The 21092-nt window shown below is 42.7% G+C and overlaps 3 protein-coding genes across 3 annotated transcripts in view; 2 read left to right on the top strand and 1 right to left on the bottom strand.

Annotated features, from left to right (window-relative positions):
• Positions 1-370: 370 nt before the first annotated feature.
• LOC137617654 (uncharacterized) lies at positions 371-973 on the bottom strand. Its single transcript, XM_068347657.1, has one exon. The coding sequence runs from the start codon at positions 971-973 to the stop codon at positions 371-373; it is 603 nt and encodes a 200-aa protein (XP_068203758.1).
• Positions 974-3149: 2176 nt separating this feature from the next.
• Positions 3150-12100, top strand: LOC137617162 (transmembrane protein 186). Its single transcript, XM_068347019.1, has 2 exons — positions 3150-3200; positions 11299-12100. Exons 1-2 carry the CDS (start codon positions 3165-3167, stop codon positions 11971-11973), a joined length of 711 nt encoding a protein of 236 aa, XP_068203120.1. The 5' UTR covers positions 3150-3164; the 3' UTR covers positions 11974-12100.
• The window catches only part of Rint1 (RAD50 interactor 1), a 137436-nt gene continuing 128349 nt past the window's right edge, over positions 12006-21092 (top strand). Inside the window, exons 1-3 of the mRNA XM_068347018.1 lie at positions 12006-12324; positions 12466-12582; positions 20267-20391. Of these exons, the coding sequence (XP_068203119.1) occupies positions 12151-12324; positions 12466-12582; positions 20267-20391 (416 nt within the window). The 5' untranslated portion in view covers positions 12006-12150. The remainder of the gene's footprint in view (positions 12325-12465; positions 12583-20266; positions 20392-21092) is intronic.

Genomic DNA, 21092 nt, shown 5'->3' with positions numbered 1-21092 from the left:
ATTGTTATTTACTAGCCGGTCCCGGTAAAATAGACAAACCTACTTTTAAGCTTATTTTGCCGGTAAATATTATAAATAATGACAATAAAACTAAAAAATCACAAAACCCTTTAAACAAATTTATTTATATAATTTTAAAGACAATTTTGAATCTTGTTCACTACAAATTAAAAAAAAATCATTAAAACGATTCTTTAATTAATTATAAAAATGAATACAACTGTCTCAGAATTTTTAGGCATAACAGTCTCTGCAAATCCAAAGCTTTCCTTTCGGGAGCGTTCTTTTACCAATACACTTAAGGTGCACCCACTGAAGACAACAGTCACAGACCACAGAATCCATCTTGCTCAAATCCTGACTACAGATCTCACACGTCCACCGTGCTATTACAGGACACTTTGTAAAACAGCTTAAACACTTTCTTATCACGCTCTGTTCTTATCATCTTTAGGTAAGACAAGAACTCAAGCAGTGAATGGTGGTTTGCAGTCATAGACTTCAACTTCTGAAACTGAGACTTTAACCTATTATTAGTCCTCTCACCTAGAGACATCTGTTGGTGTTTGAGCCCCTCTACCCATTGCTTTCTTATTTGATGCCAGTTAGAATCATAGTAACGAAGTACATTATGCAATTGTGTGGCTCTAAGTTTTTCATAATGAACGTTGTATTCTTCTTCAGATCTTGAATTTGCCAACTTCTGAATGATCTCCAAGATAGTGGTTTTCTCACCACCAGTAATACCCATTTTCTCATTTGTAATTTCACGCCTGAATGTTCTAAGAACATGATAAAGGCATATTTGAAGGTTAGCATTTGGAATTTCTTCAGTGAATACAGTTCTTTCGATCACATCTCTGTCTGTGAGAATAACTCTGATGTCAATCCATTTTGGGATTTTTGGTCTTGAAGAGCTGAATCTATGAAGGCTGCTATAATTTGTTTCACCAATGCCATCAACAGTAGTCATGAGATAGAATGACAATTTGTCTCACCAATGCCATCAACAGTAGTCATGAGATAGAATGACATCCTGAGTTCATTTGCAAAGCACCCACCCCATAGATAGGAGGCTGATGGCTAACGATAGAACCCAATACTCGGACACGAGTGGGCGCCGACGACGACGAATATCAGCAAGTTGAGCTCAGGAAACTGGCTGAAGGTGTGCTGCATGGATGCATCTTGGATAAATATGCCAGCCAGTGAGTTGTTCTTATCTATTAGGTAATCTGTAGAAAGCCCTGGCTGGGATTTCAAGTCATCAATAATCTGCTGTAATTCGCTCACTTCTGTGGAAGGTTTGAGCTTAGCAGCTGTGCCAATGTTGTGAAATATAATTGTAAGAAGAATTCTTGCCAAGTGGTCAACAACTACTTTTCAATATATTTGCCATTAACTTGTTAGATAATTTCTTGCTTAGTACTTTTTTTATACATTTGCCTACAACATTGCCAGGAACATATAAAACAATAAAATAGGCTATTCATATTTGTTTGAGACCGGCAAAATAAGCTTCAAAGCATGTTTGTCTATTTTATCGGACCGGCAAAATAAGCTTAAAAGTACGTTTGGCTATTTTACCGGGACCGGTTAAATAGCCTATTCGTTTCTTTATTTCCTTTCCCGACTGGGTTGTTTTCCCTGTTGGAGCCCTAGGGCTTATAGCATCTTGCTTTCCCAACTAGGGTTGTAGCTTAGCAAATAATAATAATAATAATAATAATCATTATTATTATTATTGTCATTATTATTATAATAGTAATAACAATTCTCTTGCGGTAGTATCTCAACTGGTGGTTGGTGCCATGGTCAACCTACAACCTATTAAGGTTCGGGCAATCTACGCACCCACGTATGTAAGTAAAAAACGCCATAAAGCTATTAGATGATAAAGCTAATTAGACATACTGATAATAGAAAACCAAAAAACCATGTAAATAGTTGACAATGAATTGTACTCTATTTCCCTTTGATTTATCAAAATTTCTGAATACTCTGTGTATCTATCTCAACTTCGTTAGACTGATTTTCGATTAAGCCTATCGATTTTGAAGCAAGTGAGTTCTGTGCTTGCAAATAACTTACAAGACATTTTCACGTATTTATTGTGCATTTCAATGTTAGATTTTTCACATGTGAAATGTCAACAAATATCTTGATAGTAGTGGTAGTTATTATGGACATCATACATTTATCCAATGGACAAAGTTTACAAATCAGCTGGTTTCGTCAATGTCTGGAGAACTAAGGATCAAGAGAGGCTTTTGACCTTAGGGATACGTAAGTTACCATAAGTATGATTATGTTAAAGAGTCACAATTGCCTGATATTTGGAAATTGTTCCTGTTCAATTGATAAGGAATGTAGATTAAATGTCGAAAGTATTGTACCCACTTAAAGCGGTGGAACTTTAATAAAATTCAAAGCTTAGGCTAAGCTCAATGTTTCGTGTCCAGACTTGAGCTACCTTACCTTACTGCCTAGTCAAGGCTTGCTTGATTCCATCTCTCATGTTAATCTTACCGTTTATGTTAGGGTTCAATGAAAAAAAACATAAAAACAATGGGTGTATGTATGATAGCGGCCATCTGTATGTATTATGTCAAACTTCGAATACGGCAGTGTAAGGGGGGTCGCAGGGAGGTGTTACCACCCCCCCCCCCCCGCTAGGTAAGTAGATATGGACATGGCTTGTAGGTTAGGTTAGGGGGGAAAGGTTAGGTTAGTTGATTTTTTAATGAACACGTGAGGTACTGGCTGCTGATATACAAGGGCTCCAAAACCTCTGTCTAAATAAATACGACCCGGTCAATCCTGATAGATACTTCGGTAAGATCTCCGACTCAAGTCAGTTTGAGATCAGTATATATAATCTTTGTTACCATTCATGTGACTTAAGAGGTATTTCTATTTACACTTTATGGAGCCTTTGTATATCAGCGACCAGTTCCTCCCTCGTTGATTAAAGATGGACATTAATTAACCTAACCTTTCCCCCCCTAACCTAACCTTAAAGCTGTGTCCTTATCTGCAAACCTAATGGGAGATCTAATGGCTCCCTTACACTGCCATATTCGAAGTTAGCCATAATAATACATACAGGTGGCTGCTATCATACATACATCCCCCCCTGTATTTATGCTTATGTAGTTTATTACATGCTGCCTTTTCTGCAAGAAACACTGCGTGTAAAGGTATTTACAATTTTTGAGGTATATGTATGACGACGGCCATGTCACCATAACTTCCTTATTTTTAACACTACTGATAAGAATTTGACAGTGTAAGGGTGTTTGCATGGGCGTTATACTCTTGTTAGGTAAGTAGATTAGGGCATGGCTTGTAGGTTAGGTTAGGCGGTGTTATATGCTTGTGGGAGTCCTGTCCGTCGTTATTCCAAAGGGTGGTGAAGCCTTTTGTGTAAGGAGAGGGTGATTTAAGTGAGGTTGGGTGAGGTACCCTAGTTTAGCATGTATCCCCGTTTTACCGTTGGATCTCTAGTTTAGTGTTGGCAACTTAGTGTAATTCCAAAAATCTGGCTTTAATTTACAGTGGGCATGTGATGTGTTCTTTGTTGACTCTTCCTGTTTTGGTAAAGTTTACACTAGATATAATCATTGAAAGCCATGTGTTATTTAAAAAAAAAAAAAAAAAAAAAAAAAAAAAAAAAAAAAAAAAAAAAAAAAAAAAAAAAAAAAAAAAAAAAAAAAAAAAAAAAAACTAGCAACCAACTAATAGTAATGAATTAGTTTTTTTTTTTTTTTATTGTGTATAAAAGATTTTTATGGTAAATGGCAGAAATATTTTGAGCTTCCTATAGCAAAGTATATAAAGAGAAAAGCAAATCACCATTTGTAATTTTTTAATCTGAATAATGTTAAGATAATATAATATTAGTGCATAGATGATTTATTGATGTGGTTTTGAAGTGATATAATGTTTTTGGACAGGTTAGGGAATGGGGGGTGGGGGGGGGTCAAGTAAGAATAAGTAAGGAGAATTGAGATCGATAGATTAGGTGTGTGTGGTTTTTACTTTTACTATGCTTTTTCCCCACTCAAATGGCCCAATTTAATGATGTGGTTTCAATTTCTTGTTGGTCATGATATGGGTCTTATAACAGAAACTTCTATTGTTTCTCACAATAATACAAACAATCATTCCTTACTAAAGGATTAGAAATACAGGGAAAGCTGGAACATGACTGTTAAAATTTTATTTTGAGGTTTAAACATATCAGTCAGTAGTTCACTGATCGGCTGCTAGGAGACCTCCATGTTTATACATTGGCCCGTCAGTGATCCAAAGGACTTTAACTTCAGCCATCGGAGAGTGCGGTCACCTCCTCTCGGCTCTGGAACTGTTTGATAAAATAAATCTTTTCTTCCTTTTTCTAATTCCAGTGTGTTTGTGTATGTTTGTATGATCATGCCAATAGTGCGGGCATGCCTGATATTGCTGTTGAAGTCCTGTGTCACTTTTATGAGTAGTCTTGGGATTAATCCTCATACGCTATGCCGAGTGTGCTGAGGCCATATTTGCGGCAAAGCATTTCCTTGTAATGAATGTCTCGAGTGGTGAAGTTCGGCAGGAGGAAGAAGCAACAGCCTATTTAAGAGATTTGTTCCGACAGTAAATACAAACCATTTCGCTCTTTATTATGGAAGTTAGCGGGGGTTAGTACTGGCTACGCTGCTTACACACACACACCTGTGTTCTATCATCACTTTTAGTTTTGGCTCAGTAAAGAGTGGATAATTGTCTCTCTCAACTGTTTAGCCTTTTTTTGACTGGCCTTTGACTAATTTGTCCTTTTAGTTTTTGTTTATTTTTTGCAAGAGTGAGTTTTGCTGTTTCTGAGACAGCGTAGTGCGGGGTTTTTCCTTGAGGGCAGAAAAACCTTCTCTTACAATCCCTGCCCCTTTTGATGCCGTATAATTCTCAGGCTGGAGGACACCCCTGCTTCCCCTAATGCAGCAGGAGAGTCGGAGGGAGTGAAAAGTTTGAAGCATGTTCCTGTGCCTCTCGGGGGACACCATTCCTGTTTGCAGGTTAGGTTTAGGTTTTCTCCCAAGTGGTTTTTTTCAGCGCTGATGACGCTGCACTCACTCATTCTGTGATGGCAGCCGGGTGGGGAGTGTGAAGTCTTAAGCATGTTCCTGTGCCTCTCAGGGGACACCTTTCCCGTTTGTCTGTGCCTCTCCCGCTTTGGTCCTTTTTGAGCAGAATCACGTTTTTATATAAAAAAGTGATATTTGTATTCAGTAGTACATGCTCCTGTACGGTGTTTATATTTACTGGGTAATGTACTGTAGATGTGTGATTTCTTACAGTACTGTACTGCTCAAGAAACAACGCATCAGGAGTTGCCATGCATCAAGACTGCGTAGAACTCTGTATAAAAATGGTTATTGGTCTTTGTATAAGATATGTTCTTTATTATTATTATTATTATTATCATCATTATTATTATTATTATTGTTATTATTATTATTATTATTATTATTATTATTATTATAATTACAAGCTAAGCTACAACCCTAGGGTTCCAACTGGGAAAAATAGCCAAGTGAGGAAAGGAAACAAGAAAATAGATAAACTAAAGAGAAGTAATAACAATCAAAATGAAATATTTTAAGATCATTAATTTTAGATACAGTACAGTAGATCCGTTAGACCTCATTTGCTGCATCTTTTGATTAGTAGTTGAAGCAAAAAGAATGTTTCCAAGAATATCATTTCATTTTACTTGAGAAAAGTAATTTTACATTCCCTTTCATCTCCAGTTGAAACTAGAGTACAGTACAGTATATGAATAAAGGCTCATGACATCAGAGGTGTCGGTAACTTTTTAGCCTTCTCGCTCAACCTCTCTTCAGTGTTGGTTCTTCAGGCGGGAGTCTGGAAACGTGAGACAACCTTCACTGCCCATTACCTATGGGATGCAACCCATGTGTCCATTTGTGGCTGCTCAGGAAGTGTTTAGCTACCTTGGTTCCATTACAAGATGAGTATCTTCGGGTCGGAGGTTACGAGTAAGCCTGTATTGAACGTGATGAATGACTGGCCTTTCTCAGTTTTTCTGTTAATTTTCCCCTCTCTTGGGGTACAGCATTGGGATCCTCGCCTAGATCGCAGGTACCTTATGATTGTCATAAGGGGTCTTTTTCCCCTCAATCCATTCAGCGGGGCGTGTTGTATCCAGGCAAATACACCGATCCATATTTTATAGCCTTATCTTCAAGCATACTGTACTAGGATACTACCCAACAAAGTACAGTACTCTAAAACCAAGGCCGTATTCCAATCCTTTTTAAAAATAAAATTTGTTCACGAGGTGTAAGGAGCCAGGATTCTTCGGCTTAACGGTAAGAATCTTGGGCTCCTGGGTAAAGTTCTAGCCAGTGGAAGGTGACTTCCTTCCTCTCAATGATAAGAATTATCATGTAGGAACAAATGACAAACTTGCCTGCCATCACCACCCCCAAAGAAAGGTGTGGCTGCAGTAAAAATCCTTGGGCTCACTGGTGGACCGACATATATACATGGTGGCCTCCTAGTGGCCGGACAGTGAATTACCCAGCCAGTTACTTCGATTAAGATTTGAACTGCCATGTTCCAGCATTTGCTGTATTTCTATTCCTATGTAAAGAACTCTTGTTTGTATAGTTTGGAAAAATACAATTGTTCCGTAACTGGAATACAAACGACGCTATTTAATAGGGGTATTACTTTCGGCGTAGTTGAAATGACGAGCCATTAATTTTTAACGAGGGTTTACGACCCACACCGCTAGTTAGCAGGGGGTAGGGGAGGGTAGCTTGCAACCCCCCCCTCACACAGCTGTGCTTGAGCTCACTTTGCTCTCAGCTCGGATGGTGGTCGGACATGTCCGCTCTTGTCCTCGTCATCATATTGGCAGCCCCATTAACGCTTTTTGTTCTTTCTTTTTCTAGTTACTGTGTACATGAAGTTGGCCTCTGCGACCATGCGCACCTGCCCTGGTTTTCCCGACCGCCCCTGTGGAACGTTCATGTCGGCGGTCGAGACTGATCCTCACGGCCTTTGTCCTTCTTGTAGGGGACAACGGTTTGATAGGTCAACAAGTGTAGTGAGTGTAGGGAGTGGTCTGCCTCCCAGTGGGAGAGGTTTTCGCGACGACAGAAGAAGAAGTCCAAGCGGTATATTTCTCCTTCGAAGGTTGCTTCGAAGGAAGAAAAACCCAAGGCCTCTTCTTCCGTTGCCCAAACCTCGTCCGACGCTCCCACTCGGTCGGTCTCTTTCGAGAGACCGTCTAGTGGTAGCATAGACCGAATTATTTCTAACCAACCTCGGGTCTCGAGAGATGACGTTGCTTCTCCTAGCGAAGCAGCTCCACCTCTCCCCCCGGGGGAGGATATGTCACTAACTTCCCTTTTTCAGCTTTGGTCCTCCTTGGGGCTTACGGGTTTGCCCTCCAAGGATGTTTTGCTTGATTATATCCGCCTGGATGCTGCTGTCAAGCAATCGTTGTCACCGTCAGAGGTTCATTCTCTGTCTCTTGTCGACGTTATGGTGTCAGAGGTATCCAATGCAGTTTCACCCATCTCCTCTTCCACTCCAGGCTCTATGGTAGCTGACGGCTTAGTTTCCCCCGTTCCTGATCATCCTACGAGGGGGAAACTTAAGTCCATCGTCAGTCTCAACTGTGAGTGTTTCGCTCCCTCGGGGAAGTTCACTTACAGAGACTCCTCTTCGGATAACTGCTGAAGGTCAGCTTGCTGATCCAACGGCACCCAGAGGCCGCATCCGTCAGAAGGCTCGCCTTCCTTCACCTGCGGTGAGATGGCGCCTCTTTGGTTCAACGTCTTCTATGCAGTCTCCCGCAGAGGAGCCTCTTGACCGATCTTCCATCATTGCACCTGCATTGGTCCAGGACCTCTCTGCAGATCATTCGCGATCTCCTTCGGTGGAAGGTCATCCTTTTAAAGGACACGTCGACCTCCCACCCGACAGACCTGCTGATCTTCCATTACCGTTCCTACATGGGCCTAACAAGGCTCCACCTGAACGCGCTATTGCGCGCTACGCGCCCACACAACCTGACAAGCGCTCATCAGTAGCTCGTCAGGCCCCATCATTACAGCGCGCTGCTCATCCTGCTCGCCCTAATATAGGGCACCATCCTAAAGTGCTTACGCGCCAATAAGAGCAGAGCTCCATCATGCACGCGCACATGCGCCAACGATCTGCACACCTGCGCTCACGCGCCCTGCGCATACGCGCCAACTATCTCCTACGCGCCAACACTCGCCTGCGCGCCAGTGCTTTGGGCACCATATTGCGCGCCATCCTACGCGACAGGTAAAACCTGTGCGCCAACGTTCTTCTACAAGCGCGCCCAGCCTTCTACTGCGCGCACTTACATGGATAAGCATGTGTGCCATCCATCCCCTAGGGATGCGCGCCAACATTCTCCCCCGCTCCCACGCGCACATCATGAATCTACTGCGCGCCCGCGCGCTAGGGAACATTCTCCTGCGCGCGCCCTACAGCTTTAACAGATGCGCGTGAACACTCTCCCCCCGGATTTGATGCTGTTTTTAGACGCTTCATAAAAAGGGTGGGAGGCCCACGTGCTGCACCACACGATCTCAGGCCTCTGGTCAGAGTCAGAAAAGTACCTCCACATAAATCTCCTGGAGATGAAGGCCGTCTTTCTAGCCCTTCAACAGTTCCAACAGTACCTGGCAAGTCACTCTGTGGTGGTGATGAGCGACAACACCACAGTAGTGGCCTACATCTACAAGCAAGGAGGTACTTTTTTGCAGCAACGATCCCATCTAGCAGTAGAGATACTGAGATGGGCCGAAATCCACTTGATACCACTATCGGCACGCTTCATTTCGGGCAAGAGGAATGTGCTCGCCGACAATCTGAGCAGAGCATCTCAGATAGTGAGTACCGAGTGGCCTTTGGATCATCTAGTAGCCAACAAAGTCCTGACTTTGTGGGGTTCTCCGAATGTGGACCTCTTCGCAACGGCCCTGAATTTCAGGCTCCCGCTGTACTAATCCCCAGTCCCAGACCCTAAGGCTCTTTGACAAGATGCTTTCCAACAGCGGTGGGTCAACATCGACGTTTACTCCTTTCCCCCGTTCTGTCTGATGAGGAGGGTGCTCAACAAGACCAGAACATTGGTCAATCTTTCAATGACCCTCATAGCTCCGCTATGGCATCACGCAGAGTGGTTCCCGGACCTTCTGCAACTCCTAACGGAGCCTCCAAGAAAACTCCCTCTGTGACGCAATCTACTCAAACAACCACACGCCAACATCTTCTACAAAGCCGTAGCTTCACTATGACTTCACGCCTGGAGACTATCCAGCATCTCCTCTCTAAGAGAGGATTTTCGCAACAAGTTGCGATCAGGATGTCTGGACATCTGCGGAAGTCATCAGCAGCAGTCTACCAGGCAAAGTGGAAAGTCTTTTGTGGTTGGTGTTGTAGAAGGGGTATCTCTCCACTCGATGCCACTATTCCAGCAATAGCGAAGTTCTCCGTATATTTGCGTGAAGAAATGCGCCTTTCAGTCTCGGCAGTGAAAGGCTATCGCTCAGCCTTAAGTCTCGCCTTCAGACTGAAAGGAATGGACGTTTCTTCATCGCTAAAACTTTCTCTACTCATACCGAGTTATGAACTTACCTGCCCCCAGTTGGAAGTGAGACCTCCCTCATGGAACGTGAAGAGACCTCCCTATGAACCATTACGCCAGGCATCAGATCGCCACCTAACTTGGAAGACGGTGTTCCTGCTAGCTTTGGACTCGGCCAAGTGAGTCAGCGAACTTCTTGGTTTCTCATATGACATCGCCCATTCAAGGGGATGGGGAGAGGTAACGTTCAGCTTTGTCCCTGAGTTTGTTGCTAAGACTCAGAACCTGGGAGTAGCGGATCCTCGATTCGACTCCTTCCGGATTTCTAGTCTCCGCACTGTAACAGATGACCCAGACCATCTCTTATTATGCCCAGTGAGGAGCTTGAGGCTGTACCTCAAGAGAACAGCCGCAGCCCATCCTCGTGTGCCAGCACTATTCGTCAGCACAGGAAGGACTAAGAGGAGGGTCACCAAGAACACCATCTCTGCACGGATTCACAGGGTCATTGACCTGGCACTGAATCCAGACCCTCCTCCGTCACGTCGCCCCAGAGCACATGATGTCAGGGGCATAGCTACGTCCCTGGCCTTCAAAAGAAATTTTTCAGTGACGCAGGTTCTTCAAGCTGGGGTGTGGAAAAGTCAGACCACGTTCACATCCCACTACCTGCAAGACGTGACTCACAGGAGACTCGATACTTTTTCTATCGGTCGTGTGGTGGCTTCACAACAGCTGGTTTAAAACCTCAAGCTCCTTATTGGACAAGTAGCAAAAGGTTGACTATATTGTTACCCAGTTTTAGTGCACATGAATGAAAAGGTTTAACTGGCCCTTATTCTTTTCTTCATCATCCCCTCTCTTTGGGAAAGTAGCATCCTGGGTTCTCTGCATAGCTGACCTCAAACCACTGCAGGTAAACCATGCTTCCTTGTGTTCCTAGTATTAAGATTAATACTGTTACGTCCCCATACCCTGACGAGGTGGTACAGTATTAGGAAAGTCCTAGTATACAAGTTTTCCATCTAAAGAACTTCGGAACAACTTTCTAGGACGAGTCACACTTCAACATACCTTCACACACAGCTTGCGTAGGCCGCAGACCTTGCGTAGCAAGGTTTTAGCGAGGTGCAGGGGCTCCCTATTTCTTGAGTGCTAACACACTCAGATAAGGAGCCCCCGGGCAAAGCCAAAAAGCCAGACTGGCTGGGACGTCCACCCTTCCTAATGGGGGAGTCACCCCTATCAAATAGCGTGGTTTGTATTCCAGTTACGGAACAAATGACAAATTTGTAGATAATTTGTATTTTTCCTAACTGTACAAACCTTAGCTATTTAACCAAACTTGGCCGCAAGCCCTATCCCCCTTGAAGTCCTACCTCCAAGCAAAGTGAGCTCAAGCACTGGTGTGTGAGGGGTGGTTAGCATGCTACCCTCCCCTACCCCCCGCTAACTAGTGGTGTGGGTAGTAAACCCTCGTTAAAAATTAATGGCTTGTCATTTCAGCTACGCCGAAAGTAATACCCCTATTAAATAGCTAAGGTTTGTATAGTTAGGAAAAATGCAAATTATCTACAAATTTGTCATGTTACTTTAAAATTTTTGCATTTTTTTTGGTTGTCGAATATCTATGTACTGTACAATTTTTATTCTTTCAGATTTATTTACTTGCAATGCTGAGAGTATTGTGTACAAGATGGGCATATAAAAGAAGTATTCAGCAGAGGGGCAATCTTCCTCGTGTGCAAACATTATCCAGAACACCAAGAGTCCCCTGCTTTTCTAGTGTTGCTGCTAAGAAATTGGAGTCTGATAAGAATGTAAACTCTTTAAACAGAAATGGTGAATTCGAAATTATCTACAAGTTCCCACATATTGCTCTTGTCCGGGGTGTTTGTAGATTGAAAATCTATCAGTCTACAATAACTTTTGTTTCTGTTCCAATTATTAGTTACTTCAGTTATTTGGGCATACTAACATCACAGGATGTGATTTTTACATTGACCAGCAGTGGGTTAGCATTGCTTATGCTGCTTGTTATGGGAGAATTTTTCCGAAAATTTGTTGGCCATATATATTACAACTCGCAAAAGGATTTAGTTAAGATCTCTCACTTAACGTTTTGGGGAAGACGTAACGATATTATTGTGCCACGAGAGGACTTAGCGCCATTTTCTGATGAGGCAGTAAACTTGAAAGATATTTACATTCCATTACATAGATACTCAGAGTCAAATAATTTACTTTACATAAGCCTTAGATTTGGTGGAGTAACAAATTTAAAGAAATTCATTGATGTTTTTGGAGAGCTAGAGGATCCCTCTTTGAGATAAGTTAAAAGGTTCAGTTGTAATTTTATGTCAAGTCTTGTGTATTATGGGGTTTGGATTTTTATAGTAAAAAGACAGATACTATTTCCAAGTTTTTTTCATCAGATAAACTAGTTTTTATATCTTGAAATAAAAACTACAGATATATTCAAGTACTGTATAAACACTCGTTGATACATCATGAGTTCACTGCCAATTGATGCCAGCTTTCACTCGCTAGTGGACCAAGATGAGATTAATTATAAAGTGGTACAGCAACTTAATGCCATATTTGGGAAGGATGTCAAGAATCTCTATAAAGTGAATGATCTTGTTGAGGAATTGACCAAAAGCAAGGATGACCTAGAGAAAAGAGTAAGTTTTGTTACACTTTTTTTCCTTATGAATGTATGTTTAAGCTTTATGTTTATCCTTCTCTCAGAATGTTTCTGTATTGAAGTTGAAATTTAGCCTGAATGAATATATAAATGCTCAGATTCTCCTTTCTTATAACAGTTGCGGTTTGCTACGACTGAAGCCCCCGATCGGATATCCAAGGCTGTCAAAGCTGCAGATGAAGCTTTGGCCAAAGAAGCTATGATTCTTGCAACAATTGATGAACTCCAGAAAGAGGTTAGTGATGTGTGATTAATATTTACTGTATCAAGGTTTGTTCCTGCATGAACATAAGCCCTAGTATTCTGCTAATAATGTTTTTTTCATGTGGGGATTCGAAAGCTCGTCCTGTACAGTAATAGGATTGTGATTTTAGCAAATTTGGAAACCTGGGATATGTATATCATGTCCCATGTGATTTATGTGAAAAATTCTTTTTGTTTCAGCTCTATATATAAACCTAAGTCTCTTTACATAGGAGTATTTTTTTCAGTGATAGCTGAAACCAACTGTTAAAGCTAGTCAGTGGAGGAGGGTAACGGGGTAGACCAACCACCCCGCTCACACAAACAATCGTCTCTTTTTATTTCAGCTTGGTAGAGTAAAGACCTAGTCTTGCTCTCCTACCAAAAACAAACAGCACCCACCAACGAAAGAAGTCTCTTCCGTTGCCACTTGCTGCAACTTCCTTCCTTGGTGCTTTTGGGTCTCCCCTGATAAGGAATAGTTCCGAGAGTGTTACAGTTTTCTGCAGCGCTCTCTGCTTCTGCTCACCTTCATTCCTGCAGCTTCAGCGTAGGAATGAGAGCAGTGGCAGACTGATTCCCTTTGGGGTTTCCATTTGGGGTGATCCCTTTAGGGTGAAACCAGAAACTAGCTTCGGCTACATTTCACAGGCGCAGCACTCAATGCCGACCTTCAACTTGAGCTCAGCTTGTTGATCGAAACGAAAGTAGAGAGCGCTGTTTGGAGGTCAGCCTCAAGGTGTTGGACAGCCATCCCTCAGAGGGAGAGGCATCCTCCACCAGATATTGAGCAGCTTTCCTTTATGAGCGAGAGTTACCCTTCACCAGCCAATGACCTGCGACAGTGGCAACAGGGGTTGGTTGCCTTCCCCGCCTGCGGGAGAGACTGCCTTTGCCTTAGTGGTTCCCCCCCCCAGGCGGATTCCTCTAGCGGGAGTTGGATCCATCCATGGCTTGCTCTTACACTTCTGAGCCTAGCAACGAAGGCGTTGCAGTTCATGTTCATCGCTGCTGTACCCTCAGGGTACATGACAAGTTCTGTATGCAACTTCCCATTGGGATCATTGCCGCAGATGGTGATGACTGCCGACCGCTTGCAGCTGCCGGCTCTCTCAGCAGATCATCAACAGGCGACTGTTCGTCACTCTCCGGTGACTCGCGATTGTTCACCTGCTATGCGGTGATCACCGGTACCGCAACAATCTCCTGACCATCATCAGCACTCGCCAGAAGGGCGCCGTTTTAAGGAACGTCGTCGTTCTCATGAAAAGAGATCTTACAAGCCTTCTCCTTCACGAGCCTCCAGGCGCTCTCCGGAGCACAGACATTCACCTCCTCGTTCTCCTTCAGGAAGATCAGTCATTCATGGTTCTGAGGGAACCAGCTGTTGGACCAGTTCCTTTCCCTTGTAGGAGTAAACTTCGGAACTGCAGCCTTCTGCCAGGTCGTCATCGATCTTAGGCAAGACTCCCTTGCAGAAACTCTTTTTCTATGTTTTGTTTACAAAAAGTAAAAAAATTATAATAAATAGTTTTTTTTCCATTCTGTAATGGTAAACCCCACAAATGCTCATTGATAGAATAAGAATGATGTGTGTGGCAAGAAGTTTGTTGGAGGTAGCATGAGGAAGGGAAGTGAAAGGTGGAATGAAGGAGTGAAGGTAAAAGTGGAAGAGAAAAAGAGGGCTTTTGAAGAATGGCTGCAGAGTAATAGTGTAGAGAAGTATGAAAGATATAGAGAGAAAAATGTGGAAGTAAAGCGCAAGGTAAGTGAGGCAAAGAGGGCAGCTGACCTGAGGTGGGGTCAGGGATTGGGTCATTCATATGAAGAGAATAAGAAGTAGTTTTGGAAAGAAGTGAAGAGAGTAAGGAAGGCTGGTTCAAGAATTGAACAGACAGTGAAAGATGGAAATGGAAGGTTGTGAAAAGGAGACGAGGCAAGGGAAAGGTGGGCGGAATATTTTGAAAGTTTATTGAATGTTGAGGATAAAAGGGAGGCTAATATAATTGCTGTTGCAGGTGTTGAAGTGCTGGTGATGGGAGATGAGAATGAGAGAGAGATTACAATAGAGGAAGTGAGGAGAGCACTAGATGAAACGAAAGTAGGAAAAGCATCTGGTATGGATGGTGTTGAGAGCTGAGATGTTGAAGGAAGGGGGTGAGACTGTACATGAATGGTTGGTGAGATTGTTTAATGTGTGTTTTTTGTTGTCAATGGTACCAGTAGATTGGGTTTGTGCGTGTATTGTACCCCCTATATAAGGGTAAGGGAGATGTGCATGAGTGTTGTAATTCAAAGGGTATTAGTTTGTTGAGTGTAGTTGGAAAAGTGTATGGTAGAGTACTGATTAATAGGATTAAGGATAAAATAGAGAATGCAATCTTAGAAATACAGGGTGGTTTTAGAAGAGGTAGGGGTTGTATGAATCAGATTTTTACAGTAAGGCAGATATGCGAGAAATATTTAGCAAAAGGTAAGGAGGTGTATGTTGCGTTTATGGATCTGGAGAAAGCTTATGATAGAGTTGATAGGGAAGCAATGTGGAATGTGATGAGGTTTTATGGAGTTGGTGGAAGGTTGTTGCAAGCAGTGAAAAGTTTCTACAAAGGTAGTAAAGCATGCGTTAGGATAGGAAATGAAGTGAGCGATTGGTTTCCGGTGAGAGTGGGGCCGAGACAGGGATGTGTGATGTCGCCATGGTTGCTTAACTTGTATGTTGATGGAGTGGTGAGAGAGGTGAATGCTCGAGCATTTGGACGAGGATTGAAAGTGGTAGACGAGAATGACCATGAATGGGAGGTAAATCAGTTGTTGTTTGCGGATGAAACTGTACTGGTTGCAGACGAGGAAGAGAAGCTTGGCCGATTAGTGACAGAATTTGGAAGGGTGTGTGAGAGAAGGAAGTTGAGAGTTAATGTGGGTAAGAGTAAGGTTATGAGATGTACGGGAAGGGAAGGTGGTGTGAGGTTGAATGAAGAGTTACTTGAGGAGCTGGATCAGTTTAAGTACTTGGGGTCTGTTGTTGCAGCAAATGGTGGAGTGGAAGCAGATGTACGTCAGAGAGTGAATGAAGGATGCAAAGTGTTGGGGGTAGTTAAGGGAGTAGTAAAAAACAGAGGGTTGGGCATGAATGTAAAGAGAGTTCTATATGAGGAAGTGATTGTACCAACTGTGATGTATGGATCAGAGTTGTGGGGAATGAAAGTGACGGAGAGACAGAAATTGAATGTGTTTGAGATGAAGTGTCTAAGGAGTATGGCTGTTGTATCTCGAGTAGATAGGGTTAGGAATGAAGTAGTGAGGGTGAGAATGGGTGTAAGAAATGAGTTAGCAGCTAGAGTGGAAATGAATGTGTTGAGGTGGTTTGGCCATGTTGAGAGAATGGAAAATGGCTGTCTGCTAAAGAAGGTGATGAATGCAAGAGTTGATGGGAGAAGTACAAGAGGAAGGCCAAGGTTTGGGTGGATGGATTGAGTGAAGAAAGCTCTGGGTGATAGGAGGATAGATGTGAGAGAGGCAAGAGAGCTTGCTAGAAATAGGAATGAATGGCGAGCGATTGTGACACAATTCCGGCAGGCCCTGCTGCTTCCTCCAGTGCCTTGGATGACCGCGGAGGTAGCAGCAGTAGGGGATTCAGCATTATGAAGCTTCATCTGTGGTGGATAACGGGGGAGGGTGGGCTGTGGCACCCTAGTAGTACCAGCTGAACTCGGTTGAGTCCCTTGTCAGGCTGGGAGGAACGTAGAGAGGAGAGGTCCCCTTTTTTGTTTCATTCGTTTGATGTTGGCTACCCCCAAAAATTGGGGGAAGTGCCTTGGTATATGTATGTATGTATAAACCCCAAAAATAGCTTCGTCAATCCCTTCAGGGGAGCTTTCAGCCAGCGCTGCAATAGGTCAGGAACTGTGGTTTGGAGCCCTGGTGAGGGCCGTCTCTCAGGCTTTCGTGTTAGTGGGTTCCCCCTATCCGTCCTTCGGAAACTTCCAGGATTCTCCTGGAGAAGTCTTCCTCTCCCTCGGCGGATCCAAAGCGAAGATTCACAGTCTCTCCCCGAAAAGAAATCTCAGTTTCTATCTCCTCTCCCCTAAAGAGGAAAAGAGGAGTTTCTGACAAGGTAGTCTCGCCCAGAGTCAAACTGACTCCAGCCAAGACTTCCAACAGCTTCGCAAGAGGTTTCAGTGAAGGAAGTGTCTCTAGTTAGCTCCTCCTTCCTCTCCCCCCTTGAGGTGGTTCCTCTGAAACTTAAACCAGTTTCTAAGCCCATGGAAGAATCTGTCTCTCTTCCTGTGGGTAAGCAATGCAAGGGAGCTTGTCCAAAGGTTTCCTTCTTGGAAACTTTCCCCCCCAGGAAAGAATCCAAGGATTCTAAGACCCTGCCAAAATCCTCGGGAAGAATTGCGAGACCTTCAGAGGTCCCTTGGAGGCTGTCCCCGTTCCACATCACTTGAACTACGACCACGACCCACCCTGAGATGATGTTTCGTGGATGGAAGACTCCGAATTCGATGACCTCCTTCCCAAGTCAGAGGCCATCAAAGGCAGAGCAAGGAGAGTCTGAGCACGACTTCTGGCAGTTTTGGCCTGCATGAGGGCCATCAATGGGTTGTCAGACCCGGCAGTGGCCCCTTAGAAGGGCAAAGATACGATGTTAGACCGTGTCTACGGCATTGAAAAGCCCTCCCCAAGACTAGTGCAACCCTGCACTGGTCTCAAGGTCTGAAGAGTGCCCCGTCGGAAGGCGATTACTCAGGTCACTAGCTCCTCTGGTTCCCTCTGGGCAGGCTCATTATCTAGACTTGTGGGAAACAGAGGAAGTACTACGAGGTCTTGATGAGCCTCTTCTGGCCCTCCCTCTGCATCATTCCTAAGAGCAATTAACAAAGAGGATCTGTCTAGAGACTTTCTGGTTTGGAAGTTTCATTTTCTGCATCTAAGATCCTCAACCAGAAGGTGGTGAAGTATGCCATACAGGCTACTTCATGGCTGGATCTCTGGCTAGGGTCTGTGGGAAACCTGTTGCTGACCGAGGATATGTCCAAGGAAAACTCCAGAAGGCGATGGAAACTTTGCTGTTGAGGACTCAATCCATCAAGTTCCTTGCCTACCAAGTTGTAAACTTGTGGGCAAACAATATCCCGAGGCGAAAAGACTTGATATTGATGTTCCATGGCCAAGTTCTACGGAATGAGATAACAAAACTCCGGAACTCCCCTCTTGAGGGGTCCTCATTGTTTGAGCCAGAAGATGTTGAGCAGGCTGCAGAGAGATGGAGGAAGTCCATTCAGGACTCCCTCCTCCATACAGCATTGACATCTTGGCCCAGTAGACCGCTTCCTTCTCCGCAGAACAAACAGAAGCAGCCGCCAACAAGGAAGACTACAGCCATCTATCCCAAGGTGTCCAAGAAGCCCTTTTCTGCTATGGACAGGAAATGCCCCAAGTCCTGCCGGGGAGGGAAGGATCTTAGGGGAGGCAGCCGAGGCCGCAACCGCTAGGATGGGCAATCCCCCACTTGTGCACTAGTGGAGGGATACCTGCATTGCTGCTGGCAGAGGTGAATGTAGCTCGCGGTCAAACCCTGGACGATCTCTGTGATTCGTTCAGGGTATCGCGTCCCGTCCAATCAATTTCTCCCTTCACTGACCAAAGCTCCAGTCTCATCGAGCTCTTATGCGAAGGGATCCGCAAAGGAGCTAGCCCTTTGGGATGAAGTCCAGACCATGTTGGAGAAAGCCACTCTCCAAGAGGTCCTTGACTCCCCAGGCTCCTTCAGTCGACTTTTACTTGGGAAAAAGGCGTCTGGAGGCTAGAGACAAGGCATCGCCCTCTCAGCTCTGAACAAGTACAGTATGTAAAACAAACTCTATTCAACATGGGGACGGCAAACACGGTTAGTTGAGGTGTAAGACCACTGGACTTCATGTGCACACTGGACCTAAAGGACGCATACTTCCAGATCCCAATCCATCTGTCTTCAAGGAAGTATCTGAGAATCATTCCAGACAACAAGAAATACCAGCTCAAGGGGCTGTGCTTTGGTCTTTGCTAGTATCACAAACACACAGCTTGTGTAGGTCGTAGACCATGCATAGCAAGGTTTTAGCGAGGTTTAGGGTTTCCACGTACTATGTGCTAACACACATAGAGGGGAATCCTTAGGCCAAAGCCAAAAAGCCAGATTGGCAGGGACTTCCACTCTCTTAATAGGTGAGTCAACCACTATAAGTAACGGTTTGTATTTTACTTACGGAAGAAAAGACAAATTTAGAAGTAATTCATATTTTTCCTAACGATACAAACATGTAGCTATTTGTACAGATTAGCCCGAAAGCACCAGTCCCCTTTGAAGTCCTACCTCCAAGCAAAGTGAGTAACAAACACAAGTGTGTGAGTGAGTGGGGTAGCTACTACCCCCTACTAACTGGCAGGCGGGTGATTAACCCTTGCTAAAAATCTAATGGCACGTCTTTCAGCTTTGTCAAAATTAATACCCCTATAAATAGCTACAGGTTTGTATCATTAGAAAAAATCCAAATCACTTCCAAGTTTGTCATATCAAAGCTATCATTCACATGTAGGTACAGCTATTGTATATAATATACAGTACATTTATGCTTTTTTGCTACTTATTGGTGTGTTTTTGTATATGTACACATGCATTGTTATGTATGTAATATGTTTTATGTTGTTAGTGTTATACTGTACAGTGAACCCTCGCTACTTCGCGGTTCGACCATCGCGGATTCACCACTTCGCGGATTTTTTCCATAACCCATATATATATACAGTATATATATATATATATATATATATATATATATATATATATATATATATATATATATATATATATATATATATATATATATATATATATATATATATATATATGTATGCATGTATTTATGTATATATGTAGGTATGTATATGTGTATACATATAAATATATATATATATATATACACACACACACACATATATATATATATATATATATATATATATATATATATATATATATATATGTATATATATATATATATATATATATATATATATATATATATATATATATATATATATATATATATATATATATATCTAAAGTAGGAAGATGTGATGTAGTTCTAAGGGAAAAGTATGGGAAATATGTCTGGGTAATAAGCAAAGTTTGTTTCTACATTATGATCAGAGATAAATGTAAACAAAACATTGGTTGCCATTTTTTATCGTGCTTTTTAGCATGTTTAGGAAATGCATGATATAAAATCACCTTTAATATTTGTGCCTGTTTTAGTTTAGGGTACTGTAGTACATGCATTAAGTGTTCTGTACATTAAAGGGTAGTTTGTTAACAGTACTACGTACAAGGGAAGGTTTTAAAAGTCTGAATATACATGTTGAATAAATAGGTAAATATGGTGTCACTACTTCGCGGATTTTCACCTATCGCGGCCGCGACTGGAACCTATCTACCGCGATAAACGAGGGTTCACTGTATTTGCATAAATGAGTGTGTGCAAGCTATTCATGTCATGGAGTTTAGCCTTAATCTGGGTTCTTTAGTTACATTTCTACCGCATTTGTTTTTATTTCAAGGTTAGCCAAACCTTGGACTAATAACTGTATCTGATAAATAGTGTTAGGTTTTCTTTAATAAGTATCCTTTTTTAAAGGTTGATGCGCATAAAACCAAGTACAACAAAATATTTGAGAAAATTGGACCTCGTGTGCGAATAGTGATTGAACTTGAACGTGTAAAGGCTTACAACCAATATATAAATGGTGTTGAAGAAATTAGGTGAGTAAATATTTCATTGTTTTTGGATGCAGTAGCTTCCTTTGGCTCACAGTCTGTAGCTTCCTTTGGCTCACAGTCTGTGTAGTACTTAAAAGTTTTGTTTGTTCTTATATGAATACAGACTATTGTTCTTTAATAGGAGTATGATTTCAGCTTATTGGGAGACGACTGTTAAACTTTCAACGAGGAAATATTAGTTACTGGTTGGTGCAAGGTAAGTCTTTCTCCGAATAGTCAGTTATGCACTCACTTTTGTTTTTGGCAGCAAGCTATTCTGATATACTTCAGTGTATGCTGGTTGTTAAACTCTTTTAGCTTTTTCTCTGCAATTTGTGTTTTTGATGTACTGTATACCCTATGTGCAGACATGAGTGTGTTTCTTGTTAAACTTAGAAATATGGGTCAGGTTTATATATAAGCCTGCAGTAAATCCTCATCATTGCTAGGGTCATGACTCCTCACAGTCATCCCCTTGTGACGAGTGTAGTTTGTGACCTGTGTAGTGAGTGGAGTTTGCCAAAAAGACGACTAAGAGGGATTCCTCAACTTCAGACATAGAATGCTCAGGCTAATGCCGAACAAGCTCTTTAGATTCTTTTTTTCTCCTCTTAAACCTATTGTATCTCCTTCGGCTTCCTCTAGACTAGGTCCTCTGGAGGAATTCGTAAGGGGGGAGGAGACCCTGGCTTGTGCTCATAGCA

This window comes from Palaemon carinicauda, chromosome 23 (genome assembly GCF_036898095.1).
Source record: "Palaemon carinicauda isolate YSFRI2023 chromosome 23, ASM3689809v2, whole genome shotgun sequence".
Lineage (NCBI taxonomy): Eukaryota > Metazoa > Arthropoda > Malacostraca > Decapoda > Palaemonidae > Palaemon > Palaemon carinicauda.
Note: the sequence above shows the minus strand (reverse complement) of the source record. Positions and strands in the feature narration are given on the sequence as shown.

Coding starts and splice junctions, on each gene's coding strand:
- LOC137617654 (XM_068347657.1), bottom strand. CDS start 973: ATGACTACTGTTGATGGCATTGGTGAAACAAATTATAGCAGCCTTCAT.
- LOC137617162 (XM_068347019.1), top strand. CDS start 3,165: ATGCTGCCTTTTCTGCAAGAAACACTGCGTGTAAAG. Junction 3,201..11,298: donor AAGAAACACTGCGTGTAAAG/GTATTTACAATT, acceptor TTATTCTTTCAG/ATTTATTTACTTGCAATGCT.